The sequence below is a fragment of the Strongylocentrotus purpuratus genome, unplaced genomic scaffold (genome assembly GCF_000002235.5).
Source record: "Strongylocentrotus purpuratus isolate Spur 01 unplaced genomic scaffold, Spur_5.0 spur5_scaffold_12, whole genome shotgun sequence".
Taxonomy (NCBI): domain Eukaryota; kingdom Metazoa; phylum Echinodermata; class Echinoidea; order Camarodonta; family Strongylocentrotidae; genus Strongylocentrotus; species Strongylocentrotus purpuratus.
In genome coordinates, this window is record NW_022145597.1 from 6286860 (window position 1) to 6312774 (window position 25915).

Genomic DNA, 25915 nt, shown 5'->3' on the forward strand with positions numbered 1-25915 from the left:
ATGACCATCAAAATCATACATTTTAGGATTTTAAAGGGTGTGGGTCGTCAGTTTCCATGACACCCGACTTTTCTCTTGAAAATGGTTTCTTATGGAAACATGTACTTAAGGAACCTGTACATAAAGACCACCTGTCTGTAAAGACCACTTTTCGTGTCTCCCTTGGGTGGTCTTTATAGACAGGTTTCACTGTACAATGTTGGAAAGTGTATTCATTTTGATTTTGTTAGCTTGGTGATTGATGTAGAGAGATAATAGAAATGATTGTAAACCCTTATCGTGTTGCTAGAGCTTGTCATCACCTCATTCTGATAACAAAAGAAGATTTCTTGATAAGTCAGACAAAATTATTGTTATGACTGAAATTATAACAGGCTTTGAACTGTAAGAATCGTTATTGGGTGTTGGTTTTCATTTGAAATATTGTTTGATGTAATATTGTTTGATTCAGGGTTTTGGTCTTTGAAAAACAAGTATGATATTGTATACTCACTTGTATACTCACTGATAAGTCAGACAAAATTATTGTTACTGAAATTATAACAGGCTTTGAACTGTAAGAATCGTTATTGGGTGTTGGTTTTCATTTGAAATATTGTTTGATGTAATATTGTTTGATTCAGGGTTTTGGTCTTTGAAAAACAAGTATGATATTGTATACTCACTTGTATACTCACTGATAAGTCAGACAAAATTATTGTTTCTGAAATTATAACAGGCTTTGAACTGTAAGAATCGTTATTGGGTGTTGGTTTTCATTTGAAATATTGTTTGATATAATATTGTTTGATTCAGGGTTTTGGTCTTTGAAAAACAAGTATGATGTTGTATACTCAGTTTTTGTTTGTGCGTAGTTATTTGATCGTAAGGCTTGACAAGAAGTATAAGTAAGTATAATAATTTATTGTCCTTTTCAGGAAATTTGTTTTCCACTGGTTACAGAGTATTGCGATACAGATATATAAATGAAATATTACAGGACAGTGATAAACATGCACATATGATAAACATACAATAGATGACGTAATATATATAAGCCACGGTATATATGGTGGTTAAAGAGGTTATATCAGATTCCATTTTACAAAATATGAAGCTAAATTATTTGATATCAATGATTATTCCATAGTAAATCTTAAAATGATAATAAATACATAAATTATTATTATTGTCATTTGTATTATTATTATTATTATTATCGATTACCATTTTGAGTAGTATAATTATTACCGGCATCGTTTTTATTGTTAAGTTTATTGATGACACATAGATTGTAGTTACTGGCTCAAACGGTAATTGATAGTTGGATGCAATATTCATGGCATATATTTGAAATTTATATTATATTACATTTATATTGATACATTGACATGGTAGGTTTATAGTAATCAAACATGTTTTGCTTTGGAATTGAAAAGATGAATGGAGTCGGGGATAAAAGGATCTTCGGAAACATGCACGTTGAGAAACTATCATGTACTACATAGAAATCAGAGATAACTGTATAACTGATATGAATGGCGCTATACTTAGAATAGGGTACTAGTATAATTTTATTCAAATTAAAACTTCTACAACATATATACGAGTAATAACATCTTTGCCTTCTAATCGACTCTTGCCTTAAAGCTTATCTGCCATAGTTTACAGGAGGGATTAGACAGCCCTGCAAGGTCACTGGACAGGTGGTTATCTCATCAACTCAGCTCTCAGTTAACATAAGAAAAAGAGGATCATGGGGGACCAATGGTCACCGATTGATCATTGTTTGTTATATAGAGGGCGCAAGTAGCTACAAGTAGTGCAGTGGGCCTTTAATTGCCAAAAAAGGGACTCTTCATTATTGCCTGGTTAAATCCAACAGTGCCTTCTAACTTGTTCTGTAATTTTAAATTTTGTTTGTTTGTTTTACATGACTGCTATGAAAGCATTGGAATGCTTGTAAGTTTGCAACTGACAGCTTTAAGTCCTCTCTGAGGGACTCTGTAATGTCTCTTAACGAGCTATAATGCAAGAATACAATCACGTGTAACTTAATTTCTTACCTTGGAAAAGATGTATCAAATGTTAATTATTCAAATGTGAATGTCACATAAATGTGCATGAATATGTATTTTTTTTAAAATTATTTAGAAATCAATCAATCAATCAATCTATTTTCAATCAATTTGAATTAGAATCATGTGAAGATTAAAAAAAAAAGTATGAAATGTTAACAATGAAATGGAGGGTAATGAAAAGTAAGTATTTATTGATTCTTCATTAAAATATTCTATCATAAAAATGGTGAATTAACCTCACCCATTTTGATAAAACAAGAAGTTGAACAGATATATTGTGTGAATTCGTGTTTAACGATTAACATTATCTTTAGTAATATATGAAGGTCTATATTTTCTATCGTAGCTCATACAAACATTTATTGAATTTATTACATTTGTACTAAATCTTAACCTGAAATATTTTCATAGATGTTGTTTTCTATAACTAAATATAAAATGAATATGATTTATGATGTGGAATTCTCATGAGTTAATATATATTTGTATATGATTTAGAATCAAAGAACTGGAGAATTGAATTGTTTAATAAAGTTTATTTTGAGTGTAAAAAGAAATAGCATCGTGTATAGCTCGTCTGTAACTAAATGTGAGTTGCCCAACACTCCTGTGAATATTGTTTGTGATGGGAGTAAATTGGGGGGGGGGAATAATATTTGGAAAGAGAAGGAGAGGAAAATAATCTTTTAAAACTAGAATGAAATGCATTGGAATGCTATTGATGATAAATCAAAGTAAGTGGTTTAGATGATGACCGTGGCGTATCCATAAATCTACGATAAGCAACAGCAACATAAAAAAAAAAATGGAAAGGAAGAAAAGACAATTCCCATATTTTTAGGATAGCTGACTTTTTAGTAAAATTCTATTAACAGCCCAGAAGGCATGAGAAACAGAGAGACGGAGGTAAGTCCATTGTAGAAGAGAGAGAGAGAGTAGAGAATAATGAAGAATAGTGAATGAAGGCTTTGATATGGAATATAATTTAGAAACTATACAATAAATGTTTGCTTCGAAGGGAATGGAAATGAAAACACGTTGCAGTGACCAACCCCGCCTATTGAGGTACCATAATCTTGTGAAACAAAAAAAGAATGAATTTTGGTAGTAATTAATGGTTCTGGCGTTCGCATAAGGTTAGAATTAGAATAGGAAGGATTAGGGATTAGGAGAATCGTAAGAGATTAATCAATGAATAGGGTTTCTTTGAGGTGAATTAGATCGATTTTATAGGTTGGATGAGGGAAAATTGAGAATGAAAAAATACAATGTGTCATTAGTTGACTTAAATTAAAAAAAAATAATGGGTGTTTCTAGCCGGCTGTCAATATAAGCGGAGGGAACCTGATCTTTAGATGTAATGATAACATGCATCATTTTATTAAAAGTGTGGTTCAAATCCAGATTTTAGAGACTGAAAAATATACACTGGTATAGATGGATTTCCATCAGAATTTAAAAAATGAAAGCAAAGAGATATTAGAACAAACTTCGAGTAGTTGGAGCATGAAGAGTGTTAACTCATGTAGGCTACTTTAACACAAACGTAATGCCGTTATGTTTACATAAAGCACCCTAAATAATAACCTAACTTTTTATTAAAAATTTCCCCATGTCACTAGATTTCGAGCCCGTACACTATGTGCACCATCTCTAAGTATCGAGAAAGAATTCTTTCCACTTGTAATCTTACCACCTTCTTCTTTTTCTTTTTCACTTTTTCTTTTTCACTTCTTCCCTTCTGCTTCTTCTTCTCTTTCTTCTTCTTCTTCTTCTTTACTTCTTTTTTTTTCACTTCTTCTTCACTTCTGCTTCTATTTCTTCTTCTCCTCCTTTTTCTTCTCCTTAATTCTTCATCAGATTTTTCTCCATCAACCATCCTGAATTAAGTGGTGGAGGATGTTTCTTTTTCTGGACGCAAATATCCATCGTATATGCTAATCTTCATCTTCTTCTACTACTCTTTTTTTCTTTTTTTTTTTTCTTTTTCTTTTTTTTTCCTTCTTTTTCTGCTACTACCCCACCCCCTTCAATTTTCCTATTTAAGACCAAATTTCATTGAAAACGATGACTTTATGTCGAGTGGATACGTCGCCGGACTGTGGATCACAAGGTCCGCGCCTCTAATCTTGCCGCGGCACTAATAATACAGGAGCCAGGGGGTCAACCTAGCTGGGAAGGAAACCAATTTTCATGTGCACAGATGTGAAGGTCGCATAGCTCCACATAACAAATTGACCATGTGGCATGTTCTAAATGGTGGGTGTGGCCAGGGGGACGCCCCCACCAAAAAAGTCACCCTTTTGACGACAAAATAGTATTTTGTAAATAACATTTTAAGGAACCTTGAACCACTATGGGTTTGGTGTCATATGAAAAAGAGTTAAATTATCTACATTTTGATACCAATTTCAAATAATTTGGGATTAATTAAAATTGCAAATTTAAGTAAAAAACATGATTTTTTTTTTCTCCAAAAATAGAATTTTATTAAAAAACATTATTTTCCATAGATCAAAATCAGAAAATTGAATTTTTTCACAACTTTCCAGGAATTTGCTTATGTACAACGAAAATATCCTGTGCGAAGGAGAGGTTTATATACTGTTTCAATAAAAAGTTATAGCAATCCAAAGTTATGGATTTGATTTCCACAAAAACAACATTTTTTGCCCACATGTGTATAAACTATATGCGTATACATGCATTAGTGTATTAAGGACCTGTTTGGTGTGTTTACATCGAGTTTTAAAGATAACTTTGAACTAAAACCTCTATTCACCATGTATTTGGTGTCAAAAGATGGGTAATTAATATATTTCATTCTGATAACAATTTTAATGAGTGATGTAGTGTTTGAAATATTGATCAGTTCTTCTCCTGCAGGCGCGGATCCAGGATTTCTTAGGGGGGGGGGGGGGGGGGAAGAGGACACTTTTTTTTTTTGGGGGGGGGGGGTCTCGAAATTTGAAAATTTGACATTTTGTTCCGTTGGGGGGGGTGAGGTCACCTGTTTTAGGTCAGCCATTGGCATATTTTTTTTTTTTAATTTAAAAAAAAAAAACAAAAAACACACAAAAGGGGGGGGGGTGCTCCAAAATACACACATAAAAAACCGAAGGGGGGAGGGTCAACCCCCTAACCCCCTCCCCCCGCCTTCCATACGTGCCTACTCGTCTGGAAATAATTTTTCCCCTCCCGCGCGAAGCGCGGAAGCTTTTACGTTTCATTAAATCATTAGAAAAAGAAGACGATTCGTTGTACAGTTTTTTACTCTTAATCCTCGTCTTAATTCATCCCCCTCTCCCGCGCAAAGCTCGGAAGCTTTGACGCTTCATTAATTCATTAGAGAAACAAGACGATTCGTTGGACCGTTCTCGACTCTTAATCCTTGTCTGAATTCAATTATGTTCTTTGTCTATTCCCTTTTCTTCCTACGTCCTCTTCCTTTACACTCCTCACTTTTTTGGCCGGCGTTTATTGGGGGACCACGCCTGATGTCAGATGAACATATGTTGGTACCTTGTCCGCCCCGGAAGCTCAGGGGTTTAAGGTTTTAATTTACGGTCAGATTAGCATTCAGGGGTCCGCCTTAGCGCCCTAGACGGGGTCCAGGGGGCAGAGCCCCTGAAGTTCAGGAGTTTAGGCATTTAATTACGGTCAGATGAGCATTATTTTGATACCTAATTGTTACAATGGCAGGTCACTAATTGGCTTGGGGTTCAGGGGGCGGAGTCCCGGAATCTCAAGGGTTTTATGCACTCAATTACGGTCAGATGAGTATCGAGGGGCCCGCCTAAGGGCTCATGGTTGGGTCCAGGGGGCAGAGCCCCCAGAAGCTCAGGGGTTTTAGGCGTTTAATTACGGTCAGATGAGCATATACCCCATTATAATGTGACACTGGCAGTTAACTATTTTTTCTTTCTCGCTCTCTTTCTTTCTATTTCGCTTTAATATACTTTTTCAAAGAAAGTGTGGGAGGGGGGGGGGGGGCTCGAGGATCCCGATCCCCGCCGTTCCGCGGGCCCTGATATGTAGGCATCTCAAGAAGCATTTTCTTGCCTGGCTGTAAATTTAGGAAAATTATCTCATTTCAGCATTTTGTAAACCACCGTTATAGATAAACCACGTTTGAATTCTATTTCTCCAAAGCCCCCCCCCCCTCCCCTATCAGTACGCCAGTGGCCCCCTTTTCTTTCCCTTTCTCTCCTCTTTCACTTTCCCTTCCCTTCCTTATCTCTCTTTTAGGTTTGCTGGGGGGGGGGGGGGGGAGGGGGCACGGTCATTTTGGTCCCCAACCCGCTCCACACATTGTTGGCGGGATTAACCGCAACTGATCTCCGCTTCTTTTCTCCCGTTTCTTTTTTTCTTCCTCTTTTTTGTTCCCTTTTAGCTCTCCTCTTTTCCTTTTCCTTCCTTCTCTCTTTTTTTTTAGCGGGGACGGGGGGGGGGGGGGGGGGGCTAGGGTCTTTTGCTCCCCCCCCCCCGATCCACAACTTGTTGGCGGGAAAATTGCAACTGATATCCCCCTTCTTTTCTTCTTTCTATTTTGTCCTTCCCTTTATCTCCTCTTTATCTTTTTTCTTTCCCTTTCCTTCCTTCTCTTTTATTTTTTTATTGGGGGGGGGGGGGGGGGGGGGGAGGCAAGTCCTTCCCCCGATCTTCTTCTTCCCTCTTTTCTTTTCTTCTTCCTCTTCTTTTTTCCCTTTCTCTCCTCTTTCCCTTCTTTTCCTTCTCTCACTCTCCTTTTTTCTTTTTTTTTTTTTTTTTTGGCGGGGGGCAAGGCACGCTCGGCCCCCCTGGATCCGCGCCTGTTCTCCTGTACTCTGGGATGTTTCAGGAAATGTTGACATTGGCAGTTCCCTCCCCCCCCCCCCCACCCCCCCCCCTCCCCCCCCCCCCCACCACCCCCCCCGCCCCCTTCCAGCCGCTTGTCATAATCTTGCCCATGACCAAGAAAAGTTAGTGCATCGATCAACATGAATATAATATAATATTGCCATGTTTGGTTTAATGGTTTATTTTGCCTGACTACTAAGAAAACACGTGTATGCTGTATTTTTACTGATCAAATGGAAATTTTTGTTTTGTAAATTAAAAACTGAGTTTGAAAACACAGACTACGTTTCTTTCAGCTGTCTTATGATAGTGCATTGGTAGGCATGAGGGGTCACGAAACTTCGTTGTGGTCTAGTCTGCGGAAGTAAGCAGCAACTTGTGTTGTTAACGAAAACCATAACGTTTCTGGGAACTTTGGGCGGACCCATTTAGGACAAATCATCTAAATTTGACTGTTTTTGACCAGTGCAACGAATATACCATATATCATCATTTGTGCTGGTGGTTTTAATAATTTCATGCGAGCTTTTGAAGGGTCGTTTTGAGGTGAGAAAAGCGACAAGACGCGCCGAAACCGATCATGCCGAGATTTTAGCATGTTGACACCTCATCGAGTCGCCCGAATCATAGCGGTAGAATAACCGCGAGTGACCCTCAGACGCGAGTGACACTAGCTAAATTATGTATTTCAAGACTGAGCATAATCAAGGAGTTTAGAGATCAAAGTTCTGGGAAAAAGTCTTGCAAGGGAACTGAAAACTTTGGAGAGATTGTTTTGTTTAACTGTCTGACAGTTTTGAATTAGATTATCAGCTAATGTTTGTTGGGTGTCATTCTCCTTTAATCTCACATCCACATTTTAAGGTATTAAAAAGGAGAGCTGCAAGTAAATTCATTAATAATCAGCCAAGTGATACTTTGTTTTGACTATCTTCTGCTTGACTGTCTCTTACAGGATTTGTTTTCTAGGTCTCTATTAAATCACATATTAATACCATCACAATAGGCGCGTTTTCATCATCTCGAGATTGCCAAATAGCCCGCCATTTCTGATTTTGGAAAATAATCCTGAAGTTACAAATCGCGTCTTCATCAGTTGGAGATTCAACCTCGAAACTTGAAACTCGACCTTGAGAAATTAGCTCGAGATATTTTGCTGAGCGTTTAGCGCATAGTGCGAGCCTTCGGTCTGGTGAAGACGCAGAGGACAAATAGCTGGATATTTTGCAAACTTTCCCAAGATATCTTGGGATGACAATCCCGACCAAATATCCCGCTAATTGCAACTGCGGGCTGATGAAGACGCAAATTAGCTGAATAATTTGCCATCGGGATAATTAAAATTGCGGGTTATTTGGCAATTTCTAGCTGATGAAAACAGGCCTATATTAATACCACCACAATAGGGATTGGACTTTGATCTTTACTCATGACCCTGGCCTGGTAGATAAACAATAATTTGTTTGTCATAATATCTAGTGTACATGTACTTACTTGTGGCATGTCTCTGGATTGTTGTTTTCTTGGTTTGGGGGAGATTTGTGTAGGTCACCTTGTGCATTGTTCCAAGATTTGAAAAGGTATTTCATGTCCAGTTACCTCTCTCAACCCAGGGCAAGCTAATTGAATACTGTACTACAGTAGATTACTGAAAATCTGTTTGTCACCAAATATAGATCAAGGATATGACCGTATATATATATATATATATGGTCACTTTGGGCACATCAAGACTTATTTTGCTTTAATAGCAAATTTATTTTGATTAAATGCCCCTTAAACATAAAATAGAGTAAGAGTGTCGTGGTCGAGTGGTTTAAGGCGCTTGGCTGGAGATGCGAAGGGCGAGGGTTCGAATCCCGACACGGCACTAATATCCTTTGGCAAGATATTAACCTGCACTTGCTACTCTCCACCCAAGTTTTAAAATTGGTACCCGGTAGGATGCGGCCGTCATTGTTGGTCAAACAGCTTGTGAGCGGCAAGTAACGCCCGGCTGGAATGCTCCCAAGGGAGTGGAGATTGTGCACACAGTGTGTGCGGGCAAGCACTGAATCCAATGACCGGGGTAATAGTATATTTGTAAAGCGCTTAGAGACATTTGTATTAAGCGCTATATAATAAAAATTAAATATTATTATTATTATTAAACTAATATACAGGTATTCAACTGCCTGAACTGTTTCCGTGTTTCGCACCCAATCAGCTGAGACAATGACACACCCATATGCCATGGCTATACTCCACAAGTTGACCGAATCAGTCCATAAATTAACCAAAGGTGGAAAATCAACAAGTGTAGGAGTCAGATCTACTGAACATTCAAGACTCAAATCTGCACATTTGAAGTTTAAGTCAGAAGGGGGGGGGGGGCACAAACACCCTCTAACCCCACATACAATACATGTACTTTTGTTGACACTTTGCCTTAAAAGGTCAAGATAAAATAGAGGTTACAGTTATCACTTCTCAAGTCAATACAAGACTTAGATTACATGTACCAAATAGCTTGTTCTTATCCTTCCCTTGATTATTAAACTACCAGTACTCTGCCAATTAAAACACTAGCGAATACTATGTACATGCACATGTTCATCGACTGTATTCCATAACAGTATATGCTGTTGTGGGAGACGCACATTGCAATCCAGGTTCCTTAATCAACTGGAGGAAGTCTGTTATTGTGGAATATCAGTTTCTAATTTTTGTGTAGGCCTATCATGTGGAAGAAGTGAGTGCAAGGAAGCAGTATTTGTGTACGGTAAATTTAAAAGCGTGATAGTGGTGTTTGAACTTCTAAATAGGCAAGCATCTGGTTTTAGCATACTTTCTACCATTGCATACTGTAAGTAATGAATGGCTATAGACCTATAATAACACTCATCATTTTTTTCATGTGTGAACAATATATGTTTTGGCTATTTTCTCCATATTTTTTATGGTATTTCCTGGAACACTAGACCATTTTCTTCTATTTCCTAATGGAAAAAAAAGGAAAATAGACAAAAAATATATTTTTAGGCTTAGCGTTGGAACAAAAGATAGACAAAAAAATATATTCAGAGTTGAAAATAGTTTTTAAAAAACTTTTTTTTTCTCTGTTATCTGTTCACTATTTGAATATTTCACTGCGACTAGGAAATGTTTGTAATCTTGCAGGCCATCGCATTGATCTCCAGAAAAAGCAGATGAATTATAGGTCTACCAATTTGAAATTCCGAGTTCCTGTACCATTTCCTTTAAGGTACTTATAGTATCTTCAGCATGAGATAATAATTAAGATTGTTCCTATAGTATTCTGAAACTGTTAGCATTAATAATCTGTGTACATATTTTAGAGTTCCAGGAGGCTTTGAGTGTGCTATGGTTCTCAAACATAACCCACATAATGGTAACATTTTCCTCGCTTTTCCCCCTTCCCTATCTCTAACTCTTCTTTTTCTTATTCTTCTCCCCATATTCTCTCCCCTCTCTCTCTCTCTTCCTCTCTTTTTCACTTTCCTCCCTTTCTCTCCCCCATCTCTCCATTCATGTCTCCGCCTCCCCTCTCTCCCCTCCCTTTCTCTCTCTCTCTCTCTCTCTCTCCCCCCCCCCCCCATCTCCCCCTCCCCCTCCCCCCTCTCCCCCTCTCCCTCTCCCACAGGTCCCGGAAAGTGATGGGGTTAGAACTCGCGCCCCTGCGGATCCCGCTCCACCGGCGTCTGGAGACCTTTGCTGTCTTCCAATGGTGGTTCTGCTTCATGTTCCAAGGGCTGCTGTCCATACTCGTATCTGCCTATATTCTATTCTTCACAAGGTAAGTGTTTGGATAACTTGATCTTGACAGAAATCTTGGCAGGATTTTAATATACATTTGCCACACTCGACCCAGGTAAGGTATATGGGTACCTGGTAGGATTATTTCTTGAAATGCACTATTTGCTGATTAGGGCTGCCGGAGCTTACGGGTAATAATAATTTCCAAAGCTCTTTGGTAGCGCATAGAGACCTTATATAATGTGATTTCAGTATGCGCTATACAAGAACCAAATATTATTATTATTAGAACTAATGAAAATAGATTTTCTTAATTTCCGAACTTAATCAAGATTAAATTAAATACTCACAAAAAGATTAAGTATGATATTGATCTCATAATTGATTAGATGAGCAAAAAATGTGTTTTCAAACATTTGAAGAATATTTGAGATTCATAGATTTGAGTTACATTTATGATACATGTAGTATATGAAATGTCTGAATTCTCAACATTATTAGACAAATCTTACTAACAGTTATATCCATTTTAAAGTGTTCATCCAAAATTTCTATTCCAACTCTCTCTCCTTGCTAGCTACTACTGGATCATCCTTTTGCTTATAGCATGGATCTACTATGACCGTCACACGCCTGTCCGTGGTGGGCGCCCTTCCAACTGGATCCGCCGCTGGAGGATCTGGGTCCACATGCGGAACTACTTCCCCATCAACCTGATCAAGACCGCGGACCTGGACCCGAAGAACAACTACATGATGGGTTCCCACCCCCACGGGGTCATGAGCATGGGTTCGGTCGTCAGCTTCGGGTCCGAGGCGTGCGGCTTCTCAGAGAAGTTTCCCGGGATGAGGCCGGCCCTGCTGACGTTGGGAGGGTGGTTCTATTTCCCCCTGGTCAGGGATTACGTCATGAGTTCTGGTTTGTCCACGTCTTATCTTCTTTTCTTTTGTTTAAAGGGGGAGGGTCGTCAGTTTCAATGTGCAGAGGTCATTATTCGCCCCCACCAGACTTGTAGGCTAATCAAGAAATATCCCCTCGTCTCTCATAGAGTCTTCAGTTGATGTAAATGTCACATAAGGACTTTATCATGTGGGGAAAAGACAGAGCATTACTTAAAGCCTATCTGCACTAGTTTGGCCAGGAGGGATTAGACCTCCCTGCGCGGTCACTGGCAGGTGGTTATCTCTTCAAGTCAGCTCTCAATTAACATAAGAAATAGAGGACCGTGGGGGATCAATGGGTACCGCTTACCGATAGGCATTGTTGGCTATATAGGGCGCAAGTAGTGCAGTCCTGCTTTAAAGCCTGATGGTCATAAAACTTAAGGCTAAACCCATTCTTTGACGTCTGTTATTGGGTAATAACACCTGAACGGTGTCAAATTCCCCATGAGACCCCACTTCTATATGTCTTTAAAGGGGAGCCCTATGTCTGCACACCTAACATTTTGTCTAAAATTGACAAGAAATTGTAATCATATTTCTCTCATGCTTGATCTCACATTAGTCCTTCCATTTTAAGTAAGTATGAAGAAAATTTGAGCAAGAACAATGTCTTTTTCAAAAGATAAGGTGTAATCATCCAAAGTTACTTGTGCTTGAAATCTGTTACAATTGTTATCATTTTTAGGAATGTGCGTCTGCAGTCGTGAGAGTATAGACTATCTCTTGGGTGACAGCAAGAAAGGCAATGTTTCGGTGCTGGGGGGGGGGGGGGGGGGGGGGCAAATTGCATCATTGAAGACCCACCCTAGGCTCACAGTCTCAGAGAAGAAGCTTTATTGTTGAATTGAAAGAATACCAGCTTTAATCTAGATTAACTTTAAATCTGAAGTGATTGTGATTTTAACCCCTGTACAGGTATGTGTGACTGCAGTCGTGAGAGTATAGACTATCTCCTGGGTGAGAATGGGAAAGGCAATGCAGTGGTGCTGGTAGTGGGCGGGGCTATTGAATCATTTTAGGCCAGCTTTAATCTAGATTAACTTTAAATCTGATTATCTGATGTGAGTGTGATTTTTAACCCTTGTACAGGTATGTGTGACTGCAGTCGTGAGAGTATAGACTATCTCCTGGGTGAGAATGGGAAAGGCAATGCAGTGGTGCTGGTAGTGGGCGGGGCTATTGAATCATTTTAGGCCAGCTTTAATCTAGATTAACTTTAAATCTGATTATCTGATGTGAGTGTGATTTTAACCCTTGTACAGGTATGTGTGACTGCAGTCGTGAGAGTATAGACTATCTCCTGGGTGAGAATGGGAAAGGCAATGCAGTGGTGCTGGTAGTGGGCGGGGCTATTGAATCATTTTAGGCCAGCTTTAATCTAGATTAACTTTAAATCTGATTATCTGATGTGAGTGTGATTTTAACCCTTGTACAGGTATGTGTGACTGCAGTCGTGAGAGTATAGACTATCTCCTGGGTGAGAATGGGAAAGGCAATGCAGTGGTGCTGGTTGTGGGCGGGGCTATTGAATCATTTTAGGCCAGCTTTAATCTAGATTAACTTTAAATCTGATTATCTGATGTGAGTGTGATTTTAACCCTTGTACAGGTATGTGTGACTGCAGTCGTGAGAGTATAGACTATCTCTTGGGTGAGAATGGGAAAGGCAATGCAGTGGTGCTGGTTGTGGGCGGGGCTATTGAATCATTAGAGGCCCACCCCCATGCTTACAAGCTGTATCTTAACAGGAGGAGGGGCTTCATCGCCAAGGCGATGGAACATGGGTATGTATCTGATTCAGATTGTAAAGTAGTTTAGTTTTATATAATTTTAATTAATTTCATTTCATTTATTTTTCAGATCTGAATACGTGATAAAATCAGTATACATTGAAACATACGTGAAGAAATATAAAGTTATTTTAAACAGAACTGGCCTTATATAGTGCACATATCTGTCAGACTTGACACTCCTGGCGCTCCCGATTATTACCCTTGAATTGATTCCTCCCAGCTTGTGAGCTTATATGAGAGTAATTAGAATGTTGTTGAGTTGAGTAATATCTTTAACAAGGTAATGTCAGAAGTACCTCCTACAATCTCTGCTCAAGTAATTTGGCGGAAATTATGCTACTTACCTACCCATTTTTCTATTACAACTTGTTTGTGCAAGTGAGTTTTTCATGTCTTTTAATCTATTTATGCACTGACTTAATTAGTATTAAAGACAATGTAAAACACAATGCATCATTAAAGTTTTGTGCGGTGATCAATTTTACAGATGATACTTAAAGATTAAAACTGTTTATACACTTCCTTTAAAGCAGGTTTGACTTATTAACAAGATTCACTTTACCTCTTTTCCGACAGTGCCCATTTAGTGCCAGTCTACTCGTTTGGCGAGACGGAAATCTATGAACAGATCTCCAACCCCGAGGGCTCGTTTCTCAGGAGGTTTCAGGGGATGCTTACCAAATTGATTGGATTCGCCCCGCCCCTCTACCACGGGCGAGGAATCTTCAACTACAGTGTGGGATTCTTGCCTTATAGAAAGAATATTAATACAATCGGTGAGTGGTTGCCTTGAAGAATTAGTTTTTTTATAAAATCCACCTGTCTTCCTTTTATGCCAGAAGCAACGCCCATATTTGACTGTAAAACAACAACAAAATTTGCACACACAAAATGTTTGCAAATTTCACGGGGGGTTGCAAAAGTTTTGTGCCACAAATAATTGAATGACAACCGACACAAGACTGATTTTTTTTTTGCAATAAATGAGTGTTTGTTGCCATGAAAATTAGTTTCATTACAATTCATGAAAGTTTCCTGGCATGAACGTTTCTGGTTTTACCGTAGTTCAGTATTAAAGTTAATGGCTTGCATCCCCTAATGGATGTTAATTCATTAATGTTTTAGTAGAATTTAAGAAGGAAATTAATACATGTATGTCCGCGCTACATGTATTTTTTCAGTGCGTTACTCTCTTATAGAGCTATCGGGTGGTATTCTTATAACTTAAGCCGGGACTAAGTCCAGACTAAACAAGAATTTTAGTTCACACTTCTATGGAATGCTAGGTTTCATCTTCCTCCTTCAATATTCATGACACAGATAATCTACCAAAGACTTTGTTGAAATTCAGTTCATACTCATATTATCTTTTTCTTCCCATTTCATTGCAAAATTCATTTTTTGGACACTTTTCATTGAAAGATTAAAATAATCTGCGCAGGGTAAATGCATGAGTTGGCAACTGGCACTCCATAAAAGTGTGGACTAACTTAGTACGTGTTACCGGAATACCACCCATCCTCATTTCCTTATTTTTTCAATTGTTTTCTTTTCTCTCTGTTCATTCATTACTTCCAGTTGGTGAACCCATCCCGGTGGAGAAGAACCCCAACCCAACATCGGAGGAGATCCAAGCACTTCAACAAAAATACAAAGATGCCCTCATCAAACTCTTCGAGGACAACAAGGCCAAATACGGCGTGGAGGCGGATAGGAGACTCTCCATTATCTAACAGCTGGGATCAGTGCCTGCTGATTTCTGTTACGCAATTCCAAGTGTTACGGAATGCCACTTCCAGAGAATTTCCCATTTTGAATAAAGAATACCGTATACATTGTGATAAAATGAGATGATATATCAACTAGTATAAGATGCTTTAATGATTATAATAGATCACATTTATAATGCGCCTAATACTTTGTCTTTAGGTGCAGTATATATATATCCTGGTCATCGGATTCAGGCTTACCCCGCACACCATGTATGCACATTCTCCACTCCCTGGGGAGCATTCCGGCCAGTTGCCAATTTACAAGCGCACACTTGCTTATCCAACCACATTAACTTTTGCATCCTGCCGGGTACCCATTTAACACCTGGGTGGAGAATGGCAAAAGTAGATTAACATCTTGCCAAAGGACATTAGTGCCGCCGCGGGACTCGAACCCCGTACCTTGTTATCTGCAGCTGGGAGAATTATCCAGTAGACCACAACACCTCTACACAGCATTTTGGGTCTTGCATCAACCATTCATGAAACATTAAATGTTACATAGGTTTGTTACGGAATGTCGCAGGAGGTATAGTTTTCGGTCATTCTGTAACAAAGCTATTTAAATTTTAATATTTTATGAATTTCGATGAATAGTTGATACTAATCTCAAATGTTGTGAACATATATTATAAGTTTATATATCACATCATTAATTTTGTAGTTTTTTCTTAGAATGTCTGTACTGTTCTTTTTCCAAAATTAAAAATTCTATGGAAATATCTATCCGTAATGCTTGGAGTCGCCTCATTACTCTATATACATTCCAAACTATTTTAATGCACTTTCTGTGTCTCGCCATGTGCTTAGCAGAAGGGCTTGAAGGGATACGTCGACAAAGGATGTGCTTTAAAAATAAATTAAAAATTGTTCTGAAATTTTGACTGCTCTTCAACGAAATCTATGCAAAAATGATTCAATCTGCACAACATCCAACATTTCGTGGCAGTGATATTACAAGGGCTTCAGTAATTAAAATCATACATATGAGGAATGTAAAGGGAGTGAGTCGTCAGTTTTCACTGCAAGGCCATATTTCGCTGACACCAGACTTGGTGGAAATACCATCAATGTGTGTACAAGTCTGCACACAGCGAACCCGTAGGCCTATCAAGAAATACCCCCTAGTTCAACAGGGGTTCAAGCCATTATTTTCTGATGTTCTGAGTATGTTATGTTTTTGTTTTTGTAAATTGATATGTGAAACTCTCATGTGCACCATGTCTCCATTCTCCAAAAGTATTGGACAATATATAACACAATGACGACAACCACACAAATTGCAATGACAGGGTACCCATGCACTGTATTATTTCAGCTTGCCATCTCCTTGTTGAATGTTGGGGAAAGAATATTCATGTTGATATTGTTAGCTTGGTGATTTCTAAATTTATGTGAAATTCTCATGTGCACCATCTCTCCTTTCTCTTCTTGCATGTAAAAGTATTACACTATATACAGTCAAACCTGGTTTAGCGACCCACCTGTCTACAGAGACCATATTATTTGTTTCTCTTGAAAATGGTTTCTCATTGAAACATACAATACAATACAATACAATGAACATTTAGGGCGCCATTCCCATAAGGCTCAGAGCGCTAACATCAAATAATATTATTGGTCTTTACTACATGTAGTAATTAAAGGCTACAATTAGATATTCCATATAAAATATTAAATTCAATTGATTAAATTAAATAATTAAACATAGAGGAGAATTCATGTAAAGAGATGAGTTTTCAGAGCCTTCTTAAAAATATCGATAGAGGCAGATTGTCTGATGGACATGGGGAGATTATTCCACCCTTTGGATGCTGCTACCGTGAAAGTCCTATCCCCGGCTTGGACACGTGTAATTGGATAATTTAGACGGAGGTTATCATTTGAAGATCTGAGATTTCTGCTTGGTGTATATAAAGTTAAACAATTAGACAGGTAATTAGGAGCTAGGTGGTGCAATGATTTATAGACATATAAGAGTAACTTAAAAATGATTCGCTGTTGAATTGGAAGCCAGTGAAGGGAATTAATTAATGGTTGAGCTGAATGACTTCTACCGACCTCAAACACAAGACGTGCTGCCCAGTTTTGTAGGCGCTGGAGACGGTTTACATGTAACTTTGGAAGAGAGGAAAGAAGTCCATTACAATAATCAAGTCTAGAGAGAATTAAAGACCTTACAGCATGATGACAAGTTGATTGATCAATATATCTACGAATTTGTGATATGTTCCTTAAGTGAAAAGTGACCGTTCTACTAACATTGTTAATATGTGAATTCATACTCATATGAACATCAAAGAATGCGCCCAAGTTTTTAATTGTGTCTGTAGGTTTTACGGAAATATTTCCTATGGTGAGAGTTATGTCTGGCAATTTTCTGAAATTGTGTGGTGAAGCAGCAATAAAAAAACTCTGTCTTACTGTCGTTCAATTTCAACTTGTTAATGGACATCCAATTCTTTATATCACAGATGCAGTTTTGTACTTAAGGAACCTGTACATAAAGACCACCTGTCTGTAAAGACCACTTTTCGTGTCGCCCATGGGTGGTCTTTATTGGCAGGTTTCACTGTATAACACAGTGACGAATATCACAAAAATGACAGTAAATGCGGACTCATGCCGAACCCATGCACTGTAACTTCCATCTGCCATCTCCTTGTTAATGTTGGAAAGTGTATTCATGTTGATTTTTTTGCGTGAGAATGAGATAATAGAAATAATTGTAAACCATTATCGTATTGCTAGAGCTTGTCATTACCTCATTCTGATATCAAAAGAAGATTTCTTTAAAAACAATTATCACTGCAATTATAACAGGCTTTGAACTGTAAGAATAAAATGTGGAATGAAAAAAAAAAAAAAAACATTTTTGGGGTGTTAGATTTTTTTTGAAATATTGTTTGATATATTTTTATTTGATTTAGAGTTTTGGTGTATACTCGAAGAACTACCGGTAGTGTGATGTTGTTGTTTTTTTTCTTCAGGTTTTTATGTTGTGTGCAATTATTTGATGATTATCATGATACATTGTATAACTTGACAAGAAAATATCATATACAACATAGAAATCAATGATAACTGATATGAATGCTGCTATACTTAGAATAGAGTATATTTTTATTCAAATTAAAATATTCAACAAATATACCAGTAATAATATATTTGCCTTCTAATCACCTCTTGCCTTAATTGCCAAAAAAGGGCATTAGAGGCAAATCTCTTCACCGTTGCCTGGATTAATCCAACAGTGCCTATTAACTTGCTCTATAATCTTAAATTTTGTTTGTTCGTATTACATTACTGCTAAGACAGTATTTGAATACTTGTATGTAACCAGGGTACCGACAGCTTAAGGTCCTCTCCGAGGGACTCAGTAATGAGGATTAATGCCTTACCAAAGGTCACTTTTATAAACTCTTATATAGTTGAGTTGTTAAATGCTGCCAGTTTAACTTGTTCATATTGATGATTGTGAGGGTCAGTTGCTAGACAGAACATATTAAGAAAGATAGTTTGTGAAATTTGTTCACGTACGTGGTCGTAGGATAAATCATGGAGCTCTGAATGCCCCCCCCCCCCCAAAAAAAAAACACACACATACAATCTCTACGGGAGGGAATTATATAGTGCTCCCTGAAAAGCCTGACCAATCAAAAGTGACTGCCGGTGACGCAACTATGTCTCTCAACCAGCTATAATGCAAGAATACAATCATGTGTGATAATAATGTCATTGTCATTGCTTTATCTAAGCATGTAACTTAATTTCTTACCTTGGAGAAAATGTATCGAATGTAAATTATTCAAATGTGAATGTCACATTATTGTGCATGAATATCTATTTTGACAAGATTATATAATAATCAATCAATTAATCAATCTATTTTCAATAAATTGGAATTAGAATTATGTGAAGATTTAAAAAAAAGTATTTATTGATTCTTCATTAAGAAGTATACTGAATATCAATATTCTGATAAAACGTGTGAAGTTGAAAAGATATATTGTGTGAAATCATGTTTTACGATAAGCATTGTGGTCAGTAACGTATGAAAATCTATATTTTCTAAATTGCTCATACAACAATTGAATTTATTATTTTTGTACTAAATTTTAACTTGATATAATTTAATATATGTTTGTTTTCTATAGCTAAATATAAAATGAATGAGATTGATGATTGTGGAATTCTCATGAATTAATATATATTTGCATGTGATTGAGAATCAAAGAACTAGAGAAGTGAATTGTTTAATAAAGTTTATTTTGAGTGTAATATGAAATACCATCGTGTACAGCTTGTCTTTAACTTTCATTTGAGTTGCCCAACATTCCCGTGAATATTGTTTGTGATGGGGGAAAAAGTGAATAAAAGAGGAATGGGTTGGATAAAGAAGTAGAGGAAAAATAATCTTTAAAAACTAGAATGAAAAGCATTGGAATACTATTGATGATGAATCAAGGTAATGGTTTTAGTGATGACTGTAGCGTAATCAGGATTCTATGGCTGGGGGTGGGGGATTAATCATCCAAAAAATCTATGATAGTCAAAAAACTAAAAGAAAGAAGGATAGAAAGAGAAAAGCAATCCACACATACTTTTAGAACAGTTGACGTTTTAGTAAAATTCTATACTAACCCCTAAAGAGACAAGGTTGATGTTATTTTCACCCCACCCCAACATCCCCTGTCCGAGGCCCAGAAGGGAGGAGAAAGAGAGAGAGTCGGAGAGTAGGTCCATGTTATAGGAGAGAGAGAGAGAGAGAAGAGAGAGTAATAAAGAATAGTGAATAAAATAAAGGTTTTGATATGGTATATAATTTAGAAAATACAGTAACTGTTAGCTTAGAAGGGAATGGAAATTAAAACATGTTGCAATGGTAAAGCTTATAGAGGAAGGGAACTACCCCCTCCGATCGAATGACAGCAAAATAATAATGATGAAATAAAAAAGGGAGAATATACCAATATGGCATAGAAGACAGCGGCGGGGGAATAGTACGGTAAGACACTTTCCACCCTCCCCCCCCCCCCTCCTGTATTTCACCAGCTTGCAGCCCCTTCCCCATAAACACTAATGCCCCTCTAGGTCCTACTCTACTCCACAGAATGTACTTTTTTCTCTTTCTTTTTAATCTTCTACTTTCGTTGTAGTACATTCCATTCAGGTTGTATTTATCCTACTGCTGCTTGAGTGCCAAGTGCTAAAGTGTATTATATCAGCAGTGGGTTTTTTCTTTTTTTAATTGCTACATAATTATTATAAATGAGCAAAGAGCGCTAAAACAATGTCGGGTCTAACAAAGCCTGCCATTTACTTCCTCTATATATTTGAGGAGCTACGTTAATATATACAAGGTCCTGTGGAAAAGGTACCATAATCTTGTGAAACAAAGAAAGAACGAATTTCGATTGTTACTTGGTTCTGGCGTTCGCGTAAGGTAAGAATTAGATAAGGAAGGATTAGGGATTAGGAGAATCGTAAGAGATTAATCAATGAATAGGGTTTCTTTGAGGTGAATTAGATCGATTTTATAGGTTGGATATGAGAGAATTAAGAATGAAAAGAATACAATGTGTCATTAGTTGGCTTACATTAAAAAATATCATGGGTGTTTATAGCCGTCTGTCAATATAAGCGGAGGAAACCTGATATTTAAATGAAATGATAGCATGCATCATTAATTTTATTAATCCGATTTTTAGAGAGATAGAAAAATATACACCGATATAAATGGATTTCCATCAGAATTTAAAAACTCCTTGTCTTCTTTTTCTTCCGTTTTTGTTTTTCTTCTTCTATACTTTTTCTTTGTTTTCTTTTCTCTTCTTCTCATTCTTCTTATTTTAAACTTCTCCTTCTTTACTTCTTCTCCTTCCCTTCTTTTTTTTACTCTTTCTTCTCCCTCTTCTCCTTCTCCTTCTTTTTTTGCTTCTTCTTCACTTCCATCTGCTTCTATTTATTTTTCTCCTTTCTTCATCATAGTTTTAAAGGTGCTATGTCCCTTTTGCAGCCAACCTCAAATGCTGTAGAACTTTGCAGGAATTATGAATATGTCATGTAAGTCCTATCTGTGAAATTTAAACGTTAGCAGTGTCCTCATATTCAAATTATGCAAGGAAACCCGTTTACTTGCTAGACTTCACTGTCAGACACTATTGAATGTCTGACTGGCTTTTTTTCTTCTTTGGTAATAACATACATGAAAAGAGTTGTAAAGGGTACATGAGCATTTGTCTACATCAATAACCCAATTCTTGTGATGGCCAAGATTAAACTGATTGAATCTTTGCGCAGCATAAAACGTATGACCATTCGGTACAATTTGTCTGAAAATCAAGAGTATTACTTTTGGGCTCTATAGCCCTAAAGTCGATTTGACAACTAATATTCGTTATTTTCCCACTTGAAGACATTTTCCAGCCCCACCTTTTTTAGGGAAGTTCTAAATTAGTATTATCTTTCAAATGCAGTTGGAATTTAACTTTTTCATTTTTTTGGCCTGCAAATGGGACATAGTAATGGGACACATCTGGTGGAGGATGTTTCTTTTTCTGAACCCAAATATCCATCGTCTATGCTAATCTCCATCTTCTTCTACTACTCTTTCTTCTTAAATCTATTTTCTTTTTCTTCTTCTGCTACTACCCCCCCCCATTATTTTTCCTATTCAAGACCAAATTTAATTGAAAACGATGACTTTATAAAAGCTTTCATCGAGTTATCCTCTCAAAATATTGTTTACATTTTCAATCCATCATCACCTCTCTCTCTCTCTCTCTCTCTTTCTCTCTCTCTCTCTCTCTCTCTCTCTCTGTCTATCTATCTCTCGATCTCTCTGTCTCTCTTGCACACATACACCCCTTTCCCAGCTCATTCGATTTGGGCACTGCCCCGTTCCTCTATATACGCCCCCGACATAATAGCGCAATATTGGGCCTACTGCAATCACTTTATCTTTCTGTCTTTCTCGTTGTCATGACATTGCTGATTATTATAACTAGAAAAAAGAAGAAAAACAAATATCAGCTTGCTTTTCAGTTGATTATTTTGAAAGCCCGTTGAGATCCGGTTATATCACGTAAGCCAAATCATTCACATGTATAAAGGGCCAAATAATCAGGGGTCATATAGCATATTGACGTTGGGTAGGCGACACTTGTGGCGTGAGTAGATCCTAAACGTCATTGATATAAATAATGAGAGAATCTACAGGGCAGCCACCAACATAGAATATGCCTATTTTGATAAGCCATCGTTAATTCGTTACATAATCATTGCGATGCATAGACAGAGATAGAGATCGCGAGCAAATATTGAGGTTGAAATTGCGCGAGTCGATTGGAAGTAAGGACGCCATCTATGATCTTATCAACGATCATTCAATCTAGAAACAAAAACTTTTTAGTCTAAATTCAGACATATTATACTAATCTGACTTAGAAATTACTTTTCATTGCATTGTTCGCGAAAACTTAAAACATGGAATGATGTTTTAAGTTATGACAATAATATGTTCTTTTAAAAGCTGGATTTTTACTGAAAGATTTGTTTTGTAAATTGAAAACTGACTTTGAAAATACAGACTACGTTTCTGTCAGCTGTGTGATGATAGTGCATTGGCAGGCTAGCCATGAGGGTCACGAAACTTCGTTGTGGTATGCGGAAGTAAGCAACATAGGCACCTTGTGTTGTTAGCGAAAACCATAACGTTTCCGGGAACCTGTGCTCGGACCCATAAGGAAAAATCATCTAAATTTGACTGTTTTTGACCAGTGCAACAAATATACCATATATCATCATTTGACACTGTGCTGGAAATTTGAAAAGCTGTTCTGGTTAGTGGTTTTAATAATTTTATGCGAGTCTTTGAAGGGTCGTTTTGAGGTGAGAAAAGCGACAAGACGCGCCGAAACCGATCATGCCGAGATTTTAGCATGTTGACACATCGAGTCGCCGGAATCATAGCGGTAGAATAACCGCGAGTGACCCTCAGACGCGAGTGACACTAGCTAGCTGTGGGAATCAACTGCATGTACCCTGGTACACTGTAACTACACTGGCATGGTTCCAGAATGTCGAAAAGGATTGGACTTGGTTCGTCAGATTCCTAAACCATCTGAATAGACTTTTTACCTCAGATTGGATTTTCAACATCATTTTACTAACTAAACTATTGGGACAGGACTTCTCTTCAAACTGCAGCACAAAACATCAAATGATCCGATCAGCTTTGCCATAGATTGGATTAATTTGGAATTTAGAAAGGAAGATTCAGACCAATTACCTCTGTGAGTGGCACCACAAGAATTTATGTAGGGGTTCATCTGAGCCTTCTGTTTCATCCCCTTTCTTTGCCTAAAACTTTTTAAAGGAACAACCAAAGGAGTTAAATCAGCCAACATGGATGGAATTAGAAGAAAAGGGAAGATATTAATGGGCAGCTCTGATCTGAGTTTAGTGATTTTTGAACAGAAAAGCTTGCACGAAACACAATCCAAAGTCCTGCCAAATCAAAATAAAGGTAAGTAAAAATAAATTTATTTGAGATGTTCTAGTTCTGTGAAATCCTGGATTGACAGATATTGTGATTGTGTGAAGAAAAAAATAGATGTACTTTTTTTTTTTTTTTTTTTTTTTGTTCTTTTTTTTTTTGGGGGGGGGGGGGGGGGGTCAATAGATCATATCGTAGATAAAAGAGGCAGCTTGGTGCTGCTGATCTCTGACACCCAAAGGGGGAGGAGGAGGAGGAAGGGGGAGGAGGAGGAGGAAGAAGGAGGAAGGGGAGGAAGAGGAAGAAGAAGAAGGAGGAAGAGGAAGAAGAAGGAGGAGGAGGAGGAGGAGGAGGAGGAGGAGGAGGAGGAGGAGGAGGAAGAGGAGGAGGAGGAGGAGGAGGAGGAGGAGGAGGAGGAGGAGGAGGAAAATTACTCAAGCCAATTAAAGATGACTCATAATTAAATAAGTATAATATTACTTACATGTAGGAGCGCAAATACTAAAACTCCTCCATATTATTTTTTACTTTATTATATTGATTACTGTTATTCTTAATTAACAAACATATAATATCAATGGTGAAACATGGGATAAAAGAAAATGGGTTAACATCTCTTTCAGTACAACATTGACATACAATCTGGAATGGTGACTGTCATCTTAAAGGTACTACAATGTCCCTTTTGCAGCCACCCTCAAATTCTGTAGAACTTTGCAGGAATTATGAATATGTCATGTATGTCCTATCTGTGTGTGAAATTTAAACGTTAGCAGTGTCCTCATATTCAAATTATGCAAGGAAACCTGTTTACTTGCTAGACTTCACTGTCAGACACTATTTAGTGACTGACTGGCTTTTTTCTTCTTTGGTAATAACATACATGAAAAGAGTTGTAAAGGGTACATGAGCATTTGTCTACATCAATAACCCACTTCTTGTGATGGCCAAGATTAAACTGATTGAATCTTTGCGCAGCATAAAACGTATGACTTTTCGGTACAATTGTCTGAAAATCAAGACTATTACTTTTGGGCTCTATAGCCCTAAAGTCGATTTGACAACTAATTGTCATTATTTTCCCACTTGAAGACATTTTCAAGCCCCACCTTTTTTAGGGAAGTTCTAAATTAGTATTATCTTTCAAATGCAGTTGGAATTTAACTTTTTCTTTTTTGGGCATGCAAATGGGACATAGTAGGCCTACCTTTAATTAATCTGCTTGCTTCAAGATTAGACATACCATTTGTCTAATTTATCTCTTCCAGGGCTCAAATTAATTTTTTGTCCATGGGGGCTCTTCCAAAAAAAAAGAACCCCCGTGAGCCTTCTCATGGGGGCTCTTTTAGTGCTGACGGGGGCTCTTATTTTAATACAAATTTCCATTGAATTAGTACCCATGAAACTACTTTATCATTATCATTTATTTAAGTCGGCATTTCCCTCTTAATATAGAAATTTACATGTACATTGTACATACTTGTTACATAGCTGTTAATTACTTATATCACAGTGATGACATTCTCCTAACGGTTTTTATAACATTACAGTCTATTGGTGAAAATGAGTACTGTATGGGTAAACCGGTCACATAAAGATTTTAATTTTTTTGAGGCACTTTATGATAATTTTGAAGCACAATTTTTGTAGGGCTTCAATATTTAATACACCATATTACAGACACTGATAACACGTATATGTAGGGCCATGCATCTCATATTTAACATACATGTACATATAATTTAACAGATGCCTTTAAGAGTATACATGTACATTACCTCTTGTGTGAATGATCCCCTCTAGACAGTCTGCTACCGCAGGGGGATTGGGAGTAACTACCAGCTTAATGATTCATTAGGTGGTCTCTGATGACTCCGTGGGCTTTGACTCTTTTCAATTCCTTTTTAATCAAAGAGCCTAAAAATAAAGAAAAGAAGGGATATATTCTAATCTGAAGTGGTTAAAACAGGTGTAAACTCCACCTAAAAGGTCAGCTTTATACCTTTAAACACAATTTTCTTGCAAACATTATACAGCTACATAATGTATTTCAAGACAGAGTGTAATCAAGAAGTTTAGATATCAAGGTTCTTGAAATTAGAAAAAAATGATTTTGGCAGTAATGTACATTTACATAAATGTACCGGTACAGTACAGTGTATGTGTGTTCCCTTTAAAGCTTATCTGCCGTAGTTTAAAGGAGGGATTAGACCGTTCTACAAGGTCACTGGACAGGTGGTTATCTCATCAAC

The 25915-nt window shown here is 37.5% G+C and overlaps 2 protein-coding genes across 4 annotated transcripts in view; both read left to right on the forward strand.

Annotated features, from left to right (window-relative positions):
• Positions 1 to 7277: 7277 nt before the first annotated feature.
• Positions 7278 to 15356, forward strand: LOC578884 (2-acylglycerol O-acyltransferase 2-A). The gene is made up of 6 exons (XM_030981698.1): positions 7278 to 7445; positions 10543 to 10695; positions 11233 to 11573; positions 13208 to 13382; positions 13968 to 14167; positions 14970 to 15356. The coding sequence occupies exons 2-6, from the start codon at positions 10556 to 10558 to the stop codon at positions 15122 to 15124; spliced, it is 1011 nt and encodes a 336-aa protein (XP_030837558.1). The 5' UTR covers positions 7278 to 7445; positions 10543 to 10555; the 3' UTR covers positions 15125 to 15356.
• A 7422-nt stretch (positions 15357 to 22778) lies between these two features.
• Positions 22779 to 25915, forward strand: part of LOC755633 — a 36411-nt gene continuing 33274 nt past the window's right edge. The window contains exon 1 of one of the 3 annotated variants that reach the window (XM_030981696.1): positions 22779 to 23693. In XM_030981696.1, the coding sequence (XP_030837556.1) occupies positions 23573 to 23693 (121 nt within the window). In that variant the 5' untranslated portion in view covers positions 22779 to 23572. The remainder of the gene's footprint in view (positions 23694 to 25915) is intronic. The other 2 variants (XM_030981695.1, XM_030981694.1) reach the window with 2 other exon arrangements.